General features: G+C 54.3%; 4 protein-coding genes across 4 annotated transcripts; all 4 read left to right on the forward strand.

The window, feature by feature from the left end:
• Positions 1-2499: 2499 nt before the first annotated feature.
• On the forward strand, positions 2500-4179 carry LOC132483424 (Golgi-associated RAB2 interactor protein 4-like). Its single transcript, XM_060088718.1, has one exon. It carries the CDS (start codon positions 2500-2502, stop codon positions 4177-4179), a length of 1680 nt encoding a protein of 559 aa, XP_059944701.1.
• A 3903-nt stretch (positions 4180-8082) lies between these two features.
• Positions 8083-9762, forward strand: LOC132483215 (Golgi-associated RAB2 interactor protein 4-like). Its single transcript, XM_060088484.1, has one exon. The coding sequence runs from the start codon at positions 8083-8085 to the stop codon at positions 9760-9762; it is 1680 nt and encodes a 559-aa protein (XP_059944467.1).
• Positions 9763-13667: 3905 nt separating this feature from the next.
• On the forward strand, positions 13668-15347 carry LOC132483216 (Golgi-associated RAB2 interactor protein 4-like). The gene has a single exon (XM_060088485.1). It carries the CDS (start codon positions 13668-13670, stop codon positions 15345-15347), a length of 1680 nt encoding a protein of 559 aa, XP_059944468.1.
• A 3904-nt stretch (positions 15348-19251) lies between these two features.
• Positions 19252-20931, forward strand: LOC132483218 (Golgi-associated RAB2 interactor protein 4-like). The gene has a single exon (XM_060088486.1). It carries the CDS (start codon positions 19252-19254, stop codon positions 20929-20931), a length of 1680 nt encoding a protein of 559 aa, XP_059944469.1.
• The last annotated feature ends 1596 nt before the right edge of the window (positions 20932-22527 follow it).

A 22527-nucleotide genomic window follows, 5' to 3' on the forward strand; every position in this document is an offset into this window, starting at 1 on the left:
TCAGAAAGGCTTGGCATCTTTAAATTACATTGATTTAAGGTAAAGTACAAGAACCCTTGTTTGGTTATTAGGAAAAGAAGGAACGATATGCCTATTTTACAGATGAGAACACTGAGGCTCAGAGAAGGTAACCTGCTCCAGTCGCACAATGGGATCTTTGCAGAACAGTGATCCACCAGCCCACTTCTTTATGCAAAGCCCTGTCTGTAGTATGCGAAGGAAGCAAGCAAACAAGCCTGAGATAGGACCAGCACAAGAACCCGAGGCAGCAGCATTCTTACCATCATGTTCCAAAACTACAGAGATGAGCGTCAATTTTTACTAGATTGAGGGGAGGGAGGGGCGGGGGCTGGGAGCCGGTTTTCGAACTTCAGTGAGCTCACAGCTCTTAGCTGGCCTTATCTCGAGGGAATCCATTCCACCCTTGAGCTGTGTCTGGCTCCCAGGCTTCTACCTCTAGCCTCTGGCATGACCCGGGCTGCAGCCAGAAACAGGCTCCCACCTGAAATTCCAGCGTTCACTCCTGGAACGTCCAGCATCCAGTCCTCCTCCAGACACTAATTAAACTTTTGAATGCCCTGCTCAGAAGGGTTTCTCCACACCAAATCTGCAGGAACTTTTTTCTTCTGGGGCTCCAAAGCCAAATCCTTAAAGCTCACATGAGGGAGAGTATTTGTTAGGTCAGAGCATCCTTGTTGATTGGACTTTCAGTTTGTGACGTCCACAGACCTCATCACGGGAGGGTGGGGAGAGGTCTCTTCTGTTGGTGGACGGAATGGTGGGCACTTGGTGGGGAGCACTGATGAGAAAGGGAGACAGCCCAAGACCTACACGTATGCACTGTTTCCCCTGGCCCAACAAGGTTCCTGACCCCAGGATTAACCCAGAGTTTCCGAGAAGACTAGGAGCTGCAGGGAGACACAATTAATGGTTTACTCTCCACCAGCTTTTCCTTGGACCCAAGGAGGAGAAATTACAAAAAGATCACATCACACTCCTTTCATCTTATGATTTCCACACAGGCAAGTGCAGGGAAACACTAGTCTGAAGGAAGAAAATGCATTAAAAACACGTGCATAGGGACTTCCCTGGTGGCGCAGTGGTTAAGAATCCACCTGCCGACGCAGGGGACCCGGCTTCGAGCCCTGGTCCAGGAAGATCCCACATGCCACGGAGCAACTAAGCCCGTGTGCCACAACTACTGAGCCTGTGCACTAGAGCCCGCGAGCCACAACTACCGAAGCCCGCACGCCTAGAGCCCGTGCTCCCCAACAAGAGAAGCCAAAAATAAATAATAAAATAAATTTACAGAAAAAAAAAACACGTGCATAGCCCCTAGCTGTTTATAAAGTTCTTGAACGTGTGTGCCCCCTTCCGATTCTCACATCTTTCCATTTTGCAGATAAGCAAACGGAAGTTCAGAGCATTTAAAGGACTCGCTCAAGGTGGGAGGTGATGGTGCAGAGAGGGAGCTACCTCAGTGCAACAACTTTCAGACAGTGTGCCACCCCGGTCCCGCACACAGGTACACAGATGGTGGAGGAGACAGGCCAGCACGAGTAATGATCACAAATCTGAGTGACAAATACAATGAGAGACGTGTGGTTGGGGACGGGATCTATTCAGAGGAGGGCTTCTGGGGCATGGGAAGGAGTTATGGGTTAGGGAAGGCTTCACAGGGGAATTGCCACTCACCATCGTCCACGTTTACTGAGATTCTATGAAAGGACAGACTAAGGACCGCCACTGCCAACTCTGCCTTATTCGATACAATTAAACCATGAGCTTAAATGGTTCCAATTGATCCCATCAGCTTACATTCCTATAGATTTCATCCAGTAGCTGAATTTGGGGGAGGAAAAGAAAAAGGACCCACACAAAACTTTCCCACTTGAAGACATTTTTATTTTGGTAACGCACCTGAGTCCCTGGCAGGATGGGCCTGTCCTCCGCGGGGGCAATGGGGTGTTTGGCAGAGGATGGGGGCCCTGCCCTGAGGGGGCAGCTGGGGGATGAGGCAAAGGGCTTTGGGACAGTGATAGGTCACAAAGGGCTTTGTGACACTGATAGGTCACAAAGGGCATCAGAGGATAAATAGGTTGTGCCTGGGGGTTAGGCTGACAAAGTGGTTACTTCTCTCACTAGGACGGAAGTTCACCACAGCCTCTTGGGGAGATAAAAACCCAGAAGCAGAAGTGAGGTGAGGCGGAGTGGGAGCCTACCGTACCTCTCGACACACTTGAAGAGATTCGGCCTGGGCTCCAGGCGCCTTACAGCGTCCCCGCTGTGATCATCTGTGATCATCTACCCACACCCCTGCTGCCTCTGGGAGACCCTGAGGCAAACGTGGGGGCCTGTGGGGCGGGCTTGGAAGACCTGCCACAGGGCCGCCTGTGTGACGCAGGAGCATCGCAGCTCGCTCTTCTGCCAGTGAGGCCGAGGGAGGGAGGAGCCAGGGAGCCGCCTTAACCGCGCTGCCTGTCGTGATCAAAGACAGCCATGAGTGGGGACTCTCTGCTCCCGTATCACACGGCCCGGAGCAGCACCTGGGTGGACCTGTTCACCACCACCACGGGGAAGCTGCAGCAGCAACTGCACAAGGGCGAATACGACCATTTCAAGTACGCGCCGATATTCGAGAGCGACTTCATCCAGGTCACGAAGAGGGGAGAAGCGGTTGACGTGCACAACTGGGGCGGCATGCTGACCGTGGGCATCAGATCCACCAGCCCCGTCCTCCCGCTCCCAGACATCATGCTGCTGGCCCGACGGGCCACCGGCTGTGAAAAGCACGCCGAGCGCAGCCAGGCCACCAAGGGCAAGAGCCACAAGGCTGCAAAGACCTTAGAGCTCACCAGGCTCCTTCCCTTGGAGTGCGTGAGGCTCTCCGCTCACAATCGTGAGAAACAACAGCTGCGCGTGAAGCTTGCCACTGGCCGCTGCTTCTACCTGCAGCTGTGTCCCCCTCTGGACGCGCGGGAAGACCTCTTCGCCGAGTGGGAACAGCTGATTTACCTCCTGCGACCACCAGTGGACAGTGAAAGCAACACCTATGCCGTTCCCGTCTGGGACATGACCTGCATGCCTGTGTTCGAGGAGGAGCAGGACGGGAGGAGCCCGGCCGTGGAGGATTTCCAAGGAAAGGGGCATCAGGACCAGGTGAGCGTCAGCAGCCTCCACACGTGCCCTGAGGTGGCCGGGGCCACGCCTGCAGCTTTTGCTGGGGGTCACGGAATCCAACTGGACTCCCACAAGCCCGATACCATGCCCGATGCGGCCGCTGCGAAAGCAAAACCTACTACAGGGCTCGACAAAGCGTCCGCATCGCGGGCAACGACCCAGGTGGAGACAGCAGGGTTGGCAGGAGGCACCGCGGCGGGTGCTCTGAGCACGGCAGTGATCGAGTCTCCTGCCGCTCAAGAGCGGAGCACGGCCAGAGCAGCCACAGCCAGCGACGGGCCCGGAGGAAGCAAAACCAACACAGCCACTGGGGACACGGCCACAACATCCCTGAGGAGCGGGAAAACGGCCTTGGCAGGGGCTGAGAACAATTCAGAGTATGCTTCCAGCACGTCCACCAGCCTCTCCCCAGGGGCCGGCATGACTGTGGTCGGAGCAGAACCTACCAGCAAGACTGTCAAAGGAAGAGCCGACAAGGACCATGAGGGGACCCTCGTCTCAAGCTTGCCACAGGAAGGCAAAGTGAGCAAACAGGGTGGCAGCTCACAGAGAGTGTCCCAGGCCCGCAAGGGAAGAAGGGAGAGGAGGGAGCACTGGGGAGAGGACAGGGCTCTGACGAGCCCCTCGCTCTGCAGTTCCGTGGAAAGCCACCACAAGGCAGCGGGGAGCAAGACCATCCCCAAAGCAGCGGGCCCGTGCTCAGGCGGCCGCAGAGCCACTAGACATGACCAAAAGGCCAAAGGCCACGGCAGCCCGGGGGGCAGCGAGCAGGGCACTGCCCCCAAAGGCATCAGCCGTGCTCCCATCACCAGGGACTCCAAGACCTCGCACAAATCGGGCAGAAGCTTATCTCCAGCGCGTTCAGGTCCCACCACCAACATACTCAGCAGGATCAGCTCTTTCTTCAGGAATGTGAGAGCCAGACTTACAAAAAAGACGGTGGCCTCATCACGAGATAAACATGGGAGCATCCTGGTGGAGCCAGTGGAAGGGACCTGAATGGAGGCCATCACAGAGACAGCAGAGAGTGGCCAGGGGCTGGAAATCACCGGTGTGACATCTGAGACCTTGGAGCCAGTGACCGTTGAAGCCCATCAATAGGACCTAGAGCTGGGAGCTGCAAAGGGGACCAGGGCTCTGGGAAATAGCCCTGGAGAGCCCCTGTCAGCTTCCTTGCTGCAATTTAAATAAAAAACCATACAGTCTGAGAACGCATGCAGTGTTTTGTCTGAATTTCTAGGTCCCGAAGCCCAGCCGTAGCCTCACAGTGGATTCTGCCACAGTCTGAGACCCAGTGTCCAGGCAAGGGCAGCCCCACCTCACACACATGCTCAGCGCCAACAGCAGTGCTCCATCTGGCTTCCACTCCTTTCTGGCTTTGCCCCTCAGGGCCATGGCTCAAAGTCAGACTATGGTCTGGGAAGCTCTCCTTCACTACCCCCCTATTCTTTTTTTTCTTTTTTTTTTGCGGTACGCGGGCCACTCACTGTTGTGGCCTCTCCCGTCACGGAGCACAGCCTCCAGACGCGCAGGCCCAGCGGCCATGGCTCACGGGCCCAGCCGCTCCGCGGCATGTGGGATCTTCCAGGACCGGGGCACAAACTCATGTTCCCTGCATCCTCAGGTGGACTCTCAACCACTGCGCCACCAGGGAATCCCCCCGCTATTCTTTTTATAAACGCTTATTCCCCCTGAAGGTCTGTAAACAGAGCCAGAACAGGACTCATGTCCCCTCGGGCTATTCAGTGGACAGAAATAAGGGCGGCAGTATTAGCTAGCAATCAGAACAGCAAGCACTCTCATCTAGACTTAGCCGTTCCCTGCCCAGGTATATACCCTGGAGAAACACACATGTTCTAAGAAACAACTCTGAGAATGTTTAGAGCAAAAATACCTTAACAGCAAAACACGGGAAACAGCCCAAATTTCCATCAGCAGAATTCATACAGCAGGATAGGATGAGATCGGAATATTCAATAGTGAAAAATAAATGAGCTACTACACACATTAGCATAGATCAACTTCTCATGATTTTTAAAAACATCAAAAGAATGGGATACAGTTCCACTCATGGAACCGTTCTGAAACAAGCTCAAACAACGGATTGCATAGGGTACATGTTTAAAAAAACGGTAGCTAAAACTGAGGGAAGAGTGAACACAAAATTGAGGGCAGTTTTCTCTAGGGTGGAAAGGCTAGGTCAAGGAGGTTGACACAAGGCTGTTAGTGCTGCTGGGAATTGTTCTGTCTCTTAAGCAAGATGGTAGGTACACAGGTGTTGTAGTTTTCACATTTTACTAAAACTCTCAAATCAGGATGGTCCCACAATCACCGTGGCAGTTGTGATGAAGTTATTGCCAATGCCTTTCTCTTTTAATCACTTGTATTCATGCACAAAAATGATGTCAGAAAGGCCTGGCATCTTTAAAGTACATTTATTTAAGGTAAAGTACAAGAACACTTGTTTGCTTATTAGGAAAAGAAGGAACGATATGCCTATTTTACAGATGAGAACACTGAGGCTCAGAGAAGGTAACCTGCTCCAGTCGCACAATGGGATCTTTGCAGAACAGTGATCCACCAGCCCACTTCTTTATGCAAAGCCCTGTCTGTAGTATGCGAAGGAAGCAAGCAAACAAGCCTGAGATAGGGCCAGCACAAGAACCCGAGGCACCACCATTCTTACCATCATGTTCCAAAACTACAGAGATGAGCATCAATTTTTCTAGATTGAGGGGAGGGAGGGGTGGGGGCTGGGAGCCGGTTTTCGAACTTCAGTGGGCTCACAGCTCTTAGCTGGCCTTATCTCGAGAGCAGCCAGTCCACCCTTGAGCTGTGTCTGGCTCCCAGGCTTCTACCTCTAGCCTCTGGCGTGACCCGGGCTGCGGCCAGAAACAGGCTCCCACCTGGAATTCCAGCGTTCACTCCTGGAACGTCCAGCATCCAGTCCTCCTCCAGCCACTAATTCAACTTCTGAATGCCCTGCTCAGAAGGCTTTCTCCACACCAAATCTGCAGGAACTTTTTTCTTCTGGGGCTCCAAAACCAAATCCTTAAACCTCACATGAGGGAGAGTATTTGTTAGGTCAGAGCATCCTTGTTGATTGGACCTCCAGTTTGGGACTTCCACAGACCTCATCACGGGAGGGTGGGGAGAGGTCTCTTCTGTTGGTGGACGGAATGGTGGGCACTTGGTGGGGAGCCCTGATGAGAAAGGGAGCCAGCCCAAGACCTACACATAGGCACTGTTTCCCCTGGCCAAACAAGGTTCCTGACCCCAGAATTAACCCAGAGTTTCCCAGAAGACTAGGAGCTGCAGGGAGCCGCAATTAATGCTTTACTCTCCACCCGCTTTTCCTTGGACCCGAGGAGGAGACATTACAAAAAGATCACATCACACTCCTTTGACCTTACGATTTCCACACAGGCAAGTGCAGGGAAACACTAGTCTGGAGGAAGAAAATGCATTCAAAACACGTGCACAGGGACTTCCCTGGTGGCGCAGTGGTTAAGAATCCGCCTGCCGACGCAGGGGACCCGGGCTCGAGCCCTGGTCCGGGAAGATCCCACGTGCCACGGAGCAACTAAGCCCGTGCGCCACAACTACTGAGCCTGTGCTCTAGAGCCCGCGAGCCACAACCACCGAAGCCCGCACGCCTAGAGCCCGTGCTCCCCAACAAGAGAAGCCAAAAATAAATAATAAAATAAATTTACAGGGAAAAAAACACGTGCATAGCCCTTAGCTGTTTATAAAGTTCTTGAATGTGTGTGCCCCCTTCCGATCCTCACGTCTTTCCATTTTGCGGATAAGCAAACGCAAGTCCAGAGCATTTGAAGGACTTGCTCAAGGTGGCAGGTGATGGTGCAGAGAGGGAGCTACCTCGGTGCAACAACTTTCAGACAGTGTGCCACCCCGGTCCCGCACAGAGGTACACAGAGGGTGGAGGAGACAGGACAGCACGAGTAATGATCACAACTCTGAGTGACAAATACAATGAGAGACGTGTGTTTGGGGACTGGATCTATTCAGAGGAGGGGGTCTGGGGCATGGGAAGGAGTTCTGGGTTAGGGAAGGCTTCACAGGGGAATTGGCACTCACCATCGTCCACGTTTACTGAGATTCTATGAAAGGACAGACTAAGGACCGCCACTGCCAACTCTGCCTTATTCGATACAATTAAACCATGAGCTTAAATGGTTCCAATTGATCCCATCATCTTACATTCCTATAGATTTCATCCAGTAGCTGAATTTGGGGGAGGAAAAGAAAAAGGACCCACACAAAACTTTCCCACTTGAAGACATTTTTATTTTGGTAACGCACCTGAGTCCCTGGCAGGATGGGCCTGTCCTCCGAGGGGGCAATGGGGTGTTTGGCAGAGGATGGGGGCCCTGCCCTGAGGGGGCAGCTGGGGGATGAGGCAAAGGGCTTTGGGGCAGTGATAGGTCACAAAGGGCTTTGTGACACTGATAGGTCACAAAGGGCATCAGAGGATAAATAGGCTGTGCCAGGGGGTTAGGCTGACAAAGTGGTTACTTCTCTCACTAGGACGGAAGTTCACCACAGCCTCTTGGGGAGATAAAAACCCAGAAGCAGAAGTGAGGTGAGGCGGAGGGGGAGCCTGCCGTACCTCTCGACACACTTGAAGAGATTCGGCCTGGGCTCCAGGCGCCCTACAGCGTCCCCGCTGTGATCATCTGTGATCATCTCCCCACACCCCTGCTGCCTCTGGGAGACCCTGAGGCAAACGTGGGGGCCCGTGGGGCGGGCTTGGAAGACCTGCCACAGGGCCGCCTGTGTGACGCAGGAGCATCGCAGCTCGCTCTTCTGCCAGTGAGGCCGAGGGAGGGAGGAGCCAGGGAGCCGCCTTAACCGCGCTGCCTGTCGTGATCAAAGACAGCCATGAGTGGGGACTCTCTGCTCCCGTATCACACGGCCCGGAGCAGCACCTGGGTGGACCTGTTCACCACCACCACGGGGAAGCTGCAGCAGCAACTGCACAAGGGCGAATACGACCATTTCAAGTACGCGCCGATATTCGAGAGCGACTTCATCCAGGTCACGAAGAGGGGAGGAGCGATTGACGTGCACAACTGTGGCGGCATGGTGACCATGGGCATCACATCCACCAGCCCCGTCCTCCCGCTCCCAGACATCATGCTGCTGGCCCGACGGGCCACCGGCTGTGAAAAGCACGCCGAGCGCAGCCAGGACACCAAGGGCAAGAGCCACAAGGCTGCAAAGACCTTAGAGCTCACCAGGCTCCTTCCCTTGGAGTTCGTGAGGCTCTCCACTCACAGTCGTGAGAAACAACAGCTGCGTGTGAAGCTTGCCACTGGCCGCTGCTTCTACCTGCAGCTGTGTCCCCCTCTGGACGCGCGGGAAGACCTCTTCGCCGAGTGGGAACAGCTGATTTACCTCCTGCGACCACCAGTGGACAGTGAAAGCAACACCTATGCCGTTCCCGTCTGGGACATGACCTGCATGCCTGTGTTCGAGGAGGAGCAGGACGGGAGGAGCCCGGCCGTGGAGGATTTCCAAGGAAAGGGGCATCAGGACCAGGTGAGCGTCAGCAGCCTCCACACGTGCCCTGAGGTGGCCGGGGCCACGCCTGCAGCTTTTGCTGGGGGTCACGGAATCCAACTGGACTCCCACAAGTCCGATACCATGCCCGATGCGGCCGCTGCGAAAGCAAAACCTACTACAGGGCTCGACAAAGCGTCCGCGTCGCGGGCAACGACCAAGGTGGAGACAGCAGGGGTGGCAGGAGGCACCGCGGCGGGTGCTCTGAGCACGGCAGTGATCGAGTCTCCTGCCGCTCAAGAGAGGGGCACGGCCAGAGCAGCCACAGCCAGCGACGGGCCCGGAGGAAGCAAAACCAACACAGCCACTGGGGACACGGCCACAACATCCCTGAGGAGCGGGAAAACGGCCTTGGCAGGGGCTGAGAACAATTCAGAGTATGCTTCCAGCACGTCCACCAGCCTCTCCCCAGGGGCCGGCATGACTGTGGTCGGAGCAGAACATACCAGCAAGACTGTCAAAGGAAGAGCAGACAAGGACCATGAGGGGACCCTCGTCTCAAGCTTGCCACAGGAAGGCAAAGTGAGCAAACAGGGTGGCAGCTCACAGAGAGTGTCCCAGGCCCGCAAGGGAAGAAGGGAGAGGAGGGAGCACTGGGGAGAGGACAGGGCTCTGACGAGCCCCTCGCTCTGCAGTTCTGTGGAAAGCCACCACAAGGCAGCGGGGAGCAAGACCATCCCCAAAGCAGCGGGCCCGTGCTCAGGCGGCCGCAGAGCCACTAGACATGACCAAAAGGCCAAAGGCCACGGCAGCCCGGGGGGCAGCGAGCAGGGCACTGCCCCCAAAGGCATCAGCCGTGCTCCCATCACCAGGGACTCCAAGACCTCGCACAAATCGGGCAGGAGCTTATCTCCAGCGCGTTCAGGTCCCACCACCAACATACTCAGCAGGATCAGCTCTTTCTTCAGGAATGTGAGAGCCAGACTTACAAAAAAGACGGTGGCCTCATCACGAGATAAACATGGGAGCATCCTGGCGGAGCCAGTGGAAGGGACCTGAATGGAGGCCATCACAGAGACAGCAGAGAGTGGCCAGGGGCTGGAAATCACCGGTGTGACATCTGAGACCTTGGAGCCAGTGACCGTTGAAGCCCATCAATAGGACCTAGAGCTGGGAGCTGCAAAGGGGACCAGGGCTCTGGGAAATAGCCCTGGAGATCCCCTGTCAGCTTCCTTGCTGCAATTTAAATAAAAAACCATACAGTCTGAGAACGCATGCAGTGTTTTGTCTGAATTTCTAGGTCCCGAAGCCCAGCCGTAGCCTCACAGTGGATTCTGCCACAGTCTGAGACCCAGTGTCCAGGCAAGGGCAGCCCCACCTCACACACATGCTCAGCGCCAACAGCAGTGCTCCATCTGGCTTCCACTCCTTTCTGGCTTTGCCCCTCAGGGCCATGGCTCAAAGTCAGACTATGGTCTGGGAAGCTCTCCTTCACTACCCCCCTATTCTTTTTTTTCTTTTTTTTTTTTGCGGTACGCGGGCCACTCACTGTTGTGGCCTCTCCCGTCACGGAGCACAGCCTCCAGACGCGCAGGCAGAGCGGCCATGGCTCACGGGCCCAGCCGCTCCGCGGCATGTGGGATCTTCCAGGACCGGGGCACAAACTCATGTTCCCTGCATCCTCAGGTGGACTCTCAAGCACTGCGCCACCAGGGAATCCCCCCGCTATTCTTTTTATAAACGCTTATTCCCCCTGAAGGTCTGTAAACAGAGCCAGAACAGGACTCATGTCCCCTCGGGCTATTCAGTGGACAGAAATAAGGGCGGCAGTATTAGCTAGCAATCAGAACAGCAAGCACTCTCATCTAGACTTAGCCGTTCCCTGCCCAGGTATATACCCTGGAGAAACACACATGTTCTAAGAAACAACTCTGAGAATGTTTAGAGCAAAAATACCTTAACAGCAAAACACGGGAAACAGCCCAAATTTCCATCAGCAGAATTCATACAGCAGGATAGGATGAGATCGGAATATTCAATAGTGAAAAATAAATGAGCTACTACACACATTAGCATAGATCAACTTCTCATGATTTTTAAAAACATCAAAAGAATGGGATACAGTTCCACTCATGGAACCGTTCTGAAACAAGCTCAAACAACGGATTGCATAGGGTACATGTTTAAAAAAACGGTAGCTAAAACTGAGGGAAGAGTGAACACAAAATTGAGGGCAGTTTTCTCTAGGGTGGAAAGGCTAGGTCAAGGAGGTTGACACAAGGCTGTTAGTGCTGCTGGGAATTGTTCTGTCTCTTAAGCAAGATGGTAGGTACACAGGTGTTGTAGTTTTCACATTTTACTAAAACTCTCAAATCAGGATGGTCCCACAATCACCGTGGCAGTTGTGATGAAGTTATTGCCAATGCCTTTCTCTTTTAATCACTTGTATTCATGCACAAAAATGATGTCAGAAAGGCCTGGCATCTTTAAAGTACATTTATTTAAGGTAAAGTACAAGAACACTTGTTTGCTTATTAGGAAAAGAAGGAACGATATGCCTATTTTACAGATGAGAACACTGAGGCTCAGAGAAGGTAACCTGCTCCAGTCGCACAATGGGATCTTTGCAGAACAGTGATCCACCAGCCCACTTCTTTATGCAAAGCCCTGTCTGTAGTATGCGAAGGAAGCAAGCAAACAAGCCTGAGATAGGGCCAGCACAAGAACCCGAGGCACCACCATTCTTACCATCATGTTCCAAAACTACAGAGATGAGCATCAATTTTACCAGATTGAGGGGAGGGAGGGGTGGGGGCTGGGAGCCGGTTTTCGAACTTCAGTGGGCTCACAGCTCTTAGCTGGCCTTATCTCGAGAGCAGCCAGTCCACCCTTGAGCTGTGTCTGGCTCCCAGGCTTCTACCTCTAGCCTCTGGCGTGACCCGGGCTGCGGCCAGAAACAGGCTCCCACCTGGAATTCCAGCGTTCACTCCTGGAACGTCCAGCATCCAGTCCTCCTCCAGCCACTAATTCAACTTCTGAATGCCCTGCTCAGAAGGGTTTCTCCACACCAAATCTGCAGGAACTTTTTTCTTCTGGGGCTCCAAAACCAAATCCTTAAACCTCACATGAGGGAGAGTATTTGTTAGGTCAGAGCATCCTTGTTGATTGGACCTCCAGTTTGGGACTTCCACAGACCTCATCACGGGAGGGTGGGGAGAGGTCTCTTCTGTTGGTGGACGGAATGGTGGGCACTTGGTGGGGAGCCCTGATGAGAAAGGGAGCCAGCCCAAGACCTACACATAGGCACTGTTTCCCCTGGCCAAACAAGGTTCCTGACCCCAGAATTAACCCAGAGTTTCCCAGAAGACTAGGAGCTGCAGGGAGCCGCAATTAATGCTTTACTCTCCACCCGCTTTTCCTTGGACCCGAGGAGGAGAAATTACAAAAAGATCACATCACACTCCTTTGACCTTACGATTTCCACACAGGCAAGTGCAGGGAAACGCTAGTCTGGAGGAAGAAAATGCATTCAAAACACGTGCACAGGGACTTCCCTGGTGGCGCAGTGGTTAAGAATCCGCCTGCCGACGCAGGGGACCCGGGCTCGAGCCCTGGTCCGGGAAGATCCCACGTGCCACGGAGCAACTAAGCCCGTGCGCCACAACTACTGAGCCTGTGCTCTAGAGCCCGCGAGCCACAACCACCGAAGCCCGCACGCCTAGAGTCCGTGCTCCCCAACAAGAGAAGCCAAAAATAAATAATTAAATAAATTTACAGGGAAAAAAACACGTGCATAGCCCTTAGCTGTTTATAAAGTTCTTGAATGTGTGTGCCCCCTTCCGATCCTCACGTCTTTCCATTTTGCGGATAAGCAAACGCAAGTTCAGAGCATTTGAAGGACTTGCTCAAGGTGGCAGGTGATGGTGCAGAGAGGGAGCTACCTCGGTGCAACAACTTTCAGACAGTGTGCCACCCCGGTCCCGCACAGAGGTACACAGATGGTGGAGGAGACAGGACAGCACGAGTAATGATCACAACTCTGAGTGACAAATACAATGAGAGACGTGTGTTTGGGGACTGGATCTATTCAGAGGAGGGGGTCTGGGGCATGGGAAGGAGTTCTGGGTTAGGGAAGGCTTCACAGGGGAATTGGCACTCACCATCGTCCACGTTTACTGAGATTCTATGAAAGGACAGACTAAGGACCGCCACTGCCAACTCTGCCTTATTCGATACAATTAAACCATGAGCTTAAATGGTTCAAATTGATCCCATCAGCTTACATTCCTATAGATTTCATCCAGTAGCTGAATTTGGGGGAGGAAAAGAAAAAGGACCCACACAAAACTTTCCCACTTGAAGACATTTTTATTTTGGTAACGCACCTGAGTCCCTGGCAGGATGGGCCTGTCCTCCGCGGGGGCAATGGGGTGTTTGGCAGAGGATGGGGGCCCTGCCCTGAGGGGGCAGCTGGGGGATGAGGCAAAGGGCTTTGGGACAGTGATAGGTCACAAAGGGCTTTGTGACACTGATAGGTCACAAAGGGCATCAGAGGATAAATAGGCTGTGCCAGGGGGTTAGGCTGACAAAGTGGTTACTTCTCTCACTAGGACGGAAGTTCACCACAGCCTCTTGGGGAGATAAAAACCCAGAAGCAGAAGTGAGGTGAGGCGGAGGGGGAGCCTGCCGTACCTCTCGACACACTTGAAGAGATTCGGCCTGGGCTCCAGGCGCCCTACAGCGTCCCCGCTGTGATCATCTGTGATCATCTCCCCACACCCCTGCTGCCTCTGGGAGACCCTGAGGCAAACGTGGGGGCCTGTGGGGCGGGCTTGGAAGACCTGCCACAGGGCCGCCTGTGTGACGCAGGAGCATCGCAGCTCGCTCTTCTGCCAGTGAGGCCGAGGGAGGGAGGAGCCAGGGAGCCGCCTTAACCGCGCTGCCTGTCGTGATCAAAGACAGCCATGAGTGGGGACTCTCTGCTCCCGTATCACACGGCCCGGAGCAGCACCTGGGTGGACCTGTTCACCACCACCACGGGGAAGCTGCAGCAGCAACTGCACAAGACCGAATACGACCATTTCAAGTACGCGCCGATATTCGAGAGCGACTTCATCCAGGTCACGAAGAGGGGAGGAGCGATTGACGTGCACAACTGTGGCGGCATGGTGACCATGGGCATCACATCCACCAGCCCCGTCCTCCCGCTCCCAGACATCATGCTGCTGGCCCGACGGGCCACCGGCTGTGAAAAGCACGCCGAGCGCAGCCAGGACACCAAGGGCAAGAGCCACAAGGCTGCAAAGACCTTAGAGCTCACCAGGCTCCTTCCCTTGGAGTTCGTGAGGCTCTCCACTCACAGTCGTGAGAAACAACAGCTGCGTGTGAAGCTCGCCACTGGCCGCTGCTTCTACCTGCAGCTGTGTCCCCCTCTGGACGCGCGGGAAGACCTCTTCGCCGAGTGGGAACAGCTGATTTACCTCCTGCGACCACCAGTGGACAGTGAAAGCAACACCTATGCCGTTCCCGTCTGGGACATGACCTGCATGCCTGTGTTCGAGGAGGAGCAGGACGGGAGGAGCCCGGCCGTGGAGGATTTCCAAGGAAAGGGGCATCAGGACCAGGTGAGCGTCAGCAGCCTCCACACGTGCCCTGAGGTGGCCGGAGACACGCCTGCAGCATTTGCTGGGGGGCACGGAATCCAACTGGACTCCCACAAGCCCGATACCATGCCCGATGCGGCCGCTGCGAAAGCAAAACCTACTACAGGGCTCGACAAAGCGTCCGCGTCGCGGGCAACGACCAAGGTGGAGACAGCAGGGGTGGCAGGAGGCACCGCGGCGGGTGCTCTGAGCACGGCAGTGATCGAGTCTCCTGCCGCTCAAGAGCGGGGCACGGCCAGAGCAGCCACAGCCAGCGACGGGCCCGGAGGAAGCAAAACCAACACAGCCACTGGGGACACGGCCACAACATCCCTGAGGAGCGGGAAAACGGCCTTGGCAGGGGCTGAGAACAATTCAGAGCATGCTTCCAGCACGTCCACCAGCCTCTCCCCAGGAGCCGGCATGACTGTGGTCGGAGCAGAACCTACCAGCAAGACTGTCAAAGGAAGAGCCGACAAGGACCATGAGGGGACCCTCGTCTCAAGCTTGCCACAGGAAGGCAAAGTGAGCAAACAGGGTGGCAGCTCACAGAGAGTGTCCCAGGCCCGCAAGGGAAGAAGGGAGAGGAGGGAGCACTGGGGAGAGGACAGGGCTCTGACGAGCCCCTCGCTCTGCAGTTCCGTGGAAAGCCACCACAAGGCAGCGGGGAGCAAGACCATCCCCAAAGCAGCGGGCCCGTGCTCAGGCGGCCGCAGAGCCACTAGACATGACCAAAAGGCCAAAGGCCACGGCAGCCCGGGGGGCAGCGAGCAGGGCACTGCCCCCAAAGGCATCAGCCGTGCTCCCATCACCAGGGACTCCAAGACCTCGCACAAATCGGGCAGGAGCTTATCTCCAGCGCGTTCAGGTCCCACCACCAACATACTCAGCAGGATCAGCTCTTTCTTCAGGAATGTGAGAGCCAGACTTACAAAAAAGACGGTGGCCTCATCACGAGATAAACATGGGAGCATCCTGGCGGAGCCAGTGGAAGGGACCTGAATGGAGGCCATCACAGAGACAGCAGAGAGTGGCCAGGGGCTGGAAATCACCGGTGTGACATCTGAGACCTTGGAGCCAGTGACCGTTGAAGCCCATCAATAGGACCTAGAGCTGGGAGCTGCAAAGGGGACCAGGGCTCTGGGAAATAGCCCTGGAGATCCCCTGTCAGCTTCCTTGCTGCAATTTAAATAAAAAACCATACAGTCTGAGAACGCATGCAGTGTTTTGTCTGAATTTCTAGGTCCCGAAGCCCAGCCGTAGCCTCACAGTGGATTCTGCCACAGTCTGAGACCCAGTGTCCAGGCAAGGGCAGCCCCACCTCACACACATGCTCAGCGCCAACAGCAGTGCTCCATCTGGCTTCCACTCCTTTCTGGCTTTGCCCCTCAGGGCCATGGCTCAAAGTCAGACTATGGTCTGGGAAGCTCTCCTTCACTACCCCCCTATTCTTTTTTTTCTTTTTTTTTTTGCGGTACGCGGGCCACTCACTGTTGTGGCCTCTCCCGTCACGGAGCACAGCCTCCAGACGCGCAGGCCCAGCGGCCATGGCTCACGGGCCCAGCCGCTCCGCGGCATGTGGGATCTTCCAGGACCGGGGCACAAACTCATGTTCCCTGCATCCTCAGGTGGACTCTCAAGCACTGCGCCACCAGGGAATCCCCCCGCTATTCTTTTTATAAACGCTTATTCCCCCTGAAGGTCTGTAAACAGAGCCAGAACAGGACTCATGTCCCCTCGGGCTATTCAGTGGACAGAAATAAGGGCGGCAGTATTAGCTAGCAATCAGAACAGCAAGCACTCTCATCTAGACTTAGCCGTTCCCTGCCCAGGTATATACCCTGGAGAAACACACATGTTCTAAGAAACAACTCTGAGAATGTTTAGAGCAAAAATACCTTAACAGCAAAACACGGGAAACAGCCCAAATTTCCATCAGCAGAATTCATACAGCAGGATAGGATGAGATCGGAATATTCAATAGTGAAAAATAAATGAGCTACTACACACATTAGCATAGATCAACTTCTCATGATTTTTAAAAACATCAAAAGAATGGGATACAGTTCCACTCATGGAACCGTTCTGAAACAAGCTCAAACAACGGATTGCATAGGGTACATGTTTAAAAAAACGGTAGCTAAAACTGAGGGAAGAGTGAACACAAAATTGAGGGCAGTTTTCTCTAGGGTGGAAAGGCTAGGTCAAGGAGGTTGACACAAGGCTGTTAGTGCTGCTGGGAATTGTTCTGTCTCTTAAGCAAGATGGTAGGTACACAGGTGTTGTAGTTTTCACATTTTACTAAAACTCTCAAATCAGGATGGTCCCACAATCACCGTGGCAGTTGTGATGAAGTTATTGCCAATGCCTTTCTCTTTTAATCACTTGTATTCATGCACAAAAATGATGTCAGAAAGGCCTGGCATCTTTAAAGTACATTTATTTAAGTTAAAGTACAAGAACACTTGTTTGCTTATTAGGAAAAGAAGGAACGATATGCCTATTTTACAGATGAGAACACTGAGGCTCAGAGAAGGTAACCTGCTCCAGTCGCACAATGGGATCTTTGCAGAACAGTGATCCACCAGCCCACTTCTTTATGCAAAGCCCTGTCTGTAGTATGCGAAGGAAGCAAGCAAACAAGCCTGAGATAGGGCCAGCACAAGAACCCGAGGCACCACCATTCTTACCATCATGTTCCAAAACTACAGAGATGAGCATCAATTTTTCTAGATTGAGGGGAGGGAGGGGTGGGGGCTGGGAGCCGGTTTTCGAACTTCAGTGGGCTCACAGCTCTTAGCTGGCCTTATCTCGAGAGCAGCCAGTCCACCCTTGAGCTGTGTCTGGCTCCCAGGCTTCTACCTCTAGCCTCTGGCGTGACCCGGGCTGCGGCCAGAAACAGGCTCCCACCTGGAATTCCAGCGTTCACTCCTGGAACGTCCAGCATCCAGTCCTCCTCCAGCCACTAATTCAACTTCTGAATGCCCTGCTCAGAAGGGTTTCTCCACACCAAATCTGCAGGAACTTTTTTCTTCTGGGGCTCCAAAACCAAATCCTTAAACCTCACATGAGGGAGAGTATTTGTTAGGTCAGAGCATCCTTGTTGATTGGACCTCCAGTTTGGGACTTCCACAGACCTCATCACGGGAGGGTGGGGAGAGGTCTCTTCTGTTGGTGGACGGAATGGTGGGCACTTGGTGGGGAGCCCTGATGAGAAAGGGAGCCAGCCCAAGACCTACACATAGGCACTGTTTCCCCTGGCCAAACAAGGTTCCTGACCCCAGAATTAACCCAGAGTTTCCCAGAAGACTAGGAGCTGCAGGGAGCCGCAATTAATGCTTTACTCTCCACCCGCTTTTCCTTGGACCCGAGGAGGAGACATTACAAAAAGATCACATCACACTCCTTTGACCTTACGATTTCCACACAGGCAAGTGCAGGGAAACACTAGTCTGGAGGAAGAAAATGCATTCAAAACACGTGCACAGGGACTTCCCTGGTGGCGCAGTGGTTAAGAATCCGCCTGCCGACGCAGGGGACCCGGGCTCGAGCCCTGGTCCGGGAAGATCCCACGTGCCACGGAGCAACTAAGCCCGTGCGCCACAACTACTGAGCCTGTGCTCTAGAGCCCGCGAGCCACAACCACCGAAGCCCGCACGCCTAGAGCCCGTGCTCCCCAACAAGAGAAGCCAAAAATAAATAATAAAATAAATTTACAGGGAAAAAAACACGTGCATAGCCCTTAGCTGTTTATAAAGTTCTTGAATGTGTGTGCCCCCTTCCGATCCTCACGTCTTTCCATTTTGCGGATAAGCAAACGCAAGTCCAGAGCATTTGAAGGACTTGCTCAAGGTGGCAGGTGATGGTGCAGAGAGGGAGCTACCTCGGTGCAACAACTTTCAGACAGTGTGCCACCCCGGTCCCGCACAGAGGTACACAGAGGGTGGAGGAGACAGGACAGCACGAGTAATGATCACAACTCTGAGTGACAAATACAATGAGAGACGTGTGTTTGGGGACTGGATCTATTCAGAGGAGGGGGTCTGGGGCATGGGAAGGAGTTCTGGGTTAGGGAAGGCTTCACAGGGGAATTGGCACTCACCATCGTCCACGTTTACTGAGATTCTATGAAAGGACAGACTAAGGACCGCCACTGCCAACTCTGCCTTATTCGATACAATTAAACCATGAGCTTAAATGGTTCAAATTGATCCCATCAGCTTACATTCCTATAGATTTCATCCAGTAGCTGAATTTGGGGGAGGAAAAGAAAAAGGACCCACACAAAACTTTCCCACTTGAAGACATTTTTATTTTGGTAACGCACCTGAGTCCCTGGCAGGATGGGCCTGTCCTCCGCGGGGGCAATGGGGTGTTTGGCAGAGGATGGGGGCCCTGCCCTGAGGGGGCAGCTGGGGGATGAGGCAAAGGGCTTTGGGACAGTGATAGGTCACAAAGGGCTTTGTGACACTGATAGGTCACAAAGGGCATCAGAGGATAAATAGGCTGTGCCAGGGGGTTAGGCTGACAAAGTGGTTACTTCTCTCACTAGGACGGAAGTTCACCACAGCCTCTTGGGGAGATAAAAACCCAGAAGCAGAAGTGAGGTGAGGCGGAGGGGGAGCCTGCCGTACCTCTCGACACACTTGAAGAGATTCGGCCTGGGCTCCAGGCGCCCTACAGCGTCCCCGCTGTGATCATCTGTGATCATCTACCCACACCCCTGCTGCCTCTGGGAGACCCTGAGGAAAACGTGGGGGCCCGTGGGGCGGGCTTGGAAGACCTGCCACAGGGCCGCCTGTGTGACGCAGGAGCATCGCAGCTCGCTCTTCTGCCAGTGAGGCCGAGGGAGGGAGGAGCCAGGGAGCCGCCTTAACCGCGCTGCCTGTCGTGATCAAAGACAGCCATGAGTGGGGACTCTCTGCTCCCGTATCACACGGCCCGGAGCAGCACCTGGGTGGACCTGTTCACCACCACCACGGGGAAGCTGCAGCAGCAACTGCACAAGGGCGAATACGACCATTTCAAGTACGCGCCGATATTCGAGAGCGACTTCATCCAGGTCACGAAGAGGGGAGGAGCGATTGACGTGCACAACTGTGGCGGCATGCTGACCATGGGCATCACATCCACCAGCCCCGTCCTCCCGCTCCCAGACATCATGCTGCTGGCCCGACGGGCCACCGGCTGTGAAAAGCACGCCGAGTGCAGCCAGGCCACCAAGGGGAAGAGCCACAAGGCTGCAAAGACCTTAGAGCTCACCAGGCTCCTTCCCTTGGAGTTCGTGAGGCTCTCCACTCACAGTCGTGAGAAACAACAGCTGCGCGTGAAGCTTGCCACCGGCCGCTGCTTCTACCTGCAGCTGTGTCCCCCTCTGGACGCGCGGGAAGACCTCTTCGCCGAGTGGGAACAGCTGATTTACCTCCTGCGACCACCAGTGGACAGTGAAAGCAACACCTATGCCGTTCCCGTCTGGGACATGACCTGCATGCCTGTGTTCGAGGAGGAGCAGGACGGGAGGAGCCCGGCCGTGGAGGATTTCCAAGGAAAGGGGCATCAGGACCAGGTGAGCGTCAGCAGCCTCCACACGTGCCCTGGGGTGGCCGGGGCCACGCCTGCAGCTTTTGCTGGGGGGCACGGAATCCAACTGGACTCCCACAAGCCCGATACCATGCCCGATGCGGCCGCTGCGAAAGCAAAACCTACTACAGGGCTCGACAAAGCGTCCGCGTCGCGGGCAACGACCAAGGTGGAGACAGCAGGGGTGGCAGGAGGCACCGCGGCGGGTGCTCTGAGCACGGCAGTGATCGAGTCTCCTGCCGCTCAAGAGCGGGGCACGGCCAGAGCAGCCACAGCCAGCGACGGGCCCGGAGGAAGCAAAACCAACACAGCCACTGGGGACACGGCCACAACATCCCTGAGGAGCGGGAAAACGGCCTTGGCAGGGGCTGAGAACAATTCAGAGCATGCTTCCAGCACGTCCACCAGCCTCTCCCCAGGGGCCGGCATGACTGTGGTCGGAGCAGAACATACCAGCAAGACTGTCAAAGGAAGAGCCGACAAGGACCATGAGGGGACCCTCGTCTCAAGCTTGCCACAGGAAGGCAAAGTGAGCAAACAGGGTGGCAGCTCACAGAGAGTGTCCCAGGCCCGCAAGGGAAGAAGGGAGAGGAGGGAGCACTGGGGAGAGGACAGGGCTCTGACGAGCCCCTCGCTCTGCAGTTCCGTGGAAAGCCACCACAAGGCAGCGGGGAGCAAGACCATCCCCAAAGCAGCGGGCCCGTGCTCAGGCGGCCGCAGAGCCACTAGACATGACCAAAAGGCCAAAGGCCACGGCAGCCCGGGGGGCAGCGAGCAGGGCACTGCCCCCAAAGGCATCAGCCGTGCTCCCATCACCAGGGACTCCAAGACCTCGCACAAATCGGGCAGGAGCTTATCTCCAGCGCGTTCAGGTCCCACCACCAACATACTCAGCAGGATCAGCTCTTTCTTCAGGAATGTGAGAGCCAGACTTACAAAAAAGACGGTGGCCTCATCACGAGATAAACATGGGAGCATCCTGGCGGAGCCAGTGGAAGGGACCTGAATGGAGGCCATCACAGAGACAGCAGAGAGTGGCCAGGGGCTGGAAATCACCGGTGTGACATCTGAGACCTTGGAGCCAGTGACCGTTGAAGCCCATCAATAGGACCTAGAGCTGGGAGCTGCAAAGGGGACCAGGGCTCTGGGAAATACCCCTGGAGAGCCCCTGTCAGCTTCCTTGCTGCAATTTAAATAAAAAACCATACAGTCTGAGAACGCATGCAGTGTTTTGTCTGAATTTCTAGGTCCCGAAGCCCAGCCGTAGCCTCACAGTGGATTCTGCCACAGTCTGAGACCCAGTGTCCAGGCAAGGGCAGCCCCACCTCACACACATGCTCAGCGCCAACAGCAGTGCTCCATCTGGCTTCCACTCCTTTCTGGCTTTGCCCCTCAGGGCCATGGCTCAAAGTCAGACTATGGTCTGGGAAGCTCTCCTTCACTACCCCCCTATTCGTTTTTTTCTTTTTTTTTTTTGCGGTACGCGGGCCACTCACTGTTGTGGCCTCTCCCGTCACGGAGCACAGCCTCCAGACGCGCAGGCCCAGCGGCCATGGCTCACGGGCCCAGCCGCTCCGCGGCATGTGGGATCTTCCAGGACCGGGGCACAAACTCATGTTCCCTGCATCCTCAGGTGGACTCTCAAGCACTGCGCCACCAGGGAATCCCCCCGCTATTCTTTTTATAAACGCTTATTCCCCCTGAAGGTCTGTAAACAGAGCCAGAACAGGACTCATGTCCCCTCGGGCTATTCAGTGGACAGAAATAAGGGCGGCAGTATTAGCTAGCAATCAGAACAGCAAGCACTCTCATCTAGACTTAGCCGTTCCCTGCCCAGGTATATACCCTGGAGAAACACACATGTTCTAAGAAACAACTCTGAGAATGTTTAGAGCAAAAATACCTTAACAGCAAAACACGGGAAACAGCCCAAATTTCCATCAGCAGAATTCATACAGCAGGATAGGATGAGATCGGAATATTCAATAGTGAAAAATAAATGAGCTACTACACACATTAGCATAGATCAACTTCTCATGATTTTTAAAAACATCAAAAGAATGGGATACAGTTCCACTCATGGAACCGTTCTGAAACAAGCTCAAACAACGGATTGCATAGGGTACATGTTTAAAAAAACGGTAGCTAAAACTGAGGGAAGAGTGAACACAAAATTGAGGGCAGTTTTCTCTAGGGTGGAAAGGCTAGGTCAAGGAGGTTGACACAAGGCTGTTAGTGCTGCTGGGAATTGTTCTGTCTCTTAAGCAAGATGGTAGGTACACAGGTGTTGTAGTTTTCACATTTTACTAAAACTCTCAAATCAGGATGGTCCCACAATCACCGTGGCAGTTGTGATGAAGTTATTGCCAATGCCTTTCTCTTTTAATCACTTGTATTCATGCACAAAAATGATGTCAGAAAGGCCTGGCATCTTTAAAGTACATTTATTTAAGGTAAAGTACAAGAACACTTGTTTGGTTATTAGGAAAAGAAGGAACGATATGCCTATTTTACAGATGAGAACACTGAGGCTCAGAGAAGGTAACCTGCTCCAGTCGCACAATGGGATCTTTGCAGAACAGTGATCCACCAGCCCACTTCT

Source organism: Mesoplodon densirostris, chromosome 2 (genome assembly GCF_025265405.1).
Source record: "Mesoplodon densirostris isolate mMesDen1 chromosome 2, mMesDen1 primary haplotype, whole genome shotgun sequence".
Classification (NCBI taxonomy): Eukaryota; Metazoa; Chordata; class Mammalia; order Artiodactyla; family Ziphiidae; genus Mesoplodon; species Mesoplodon densirostris.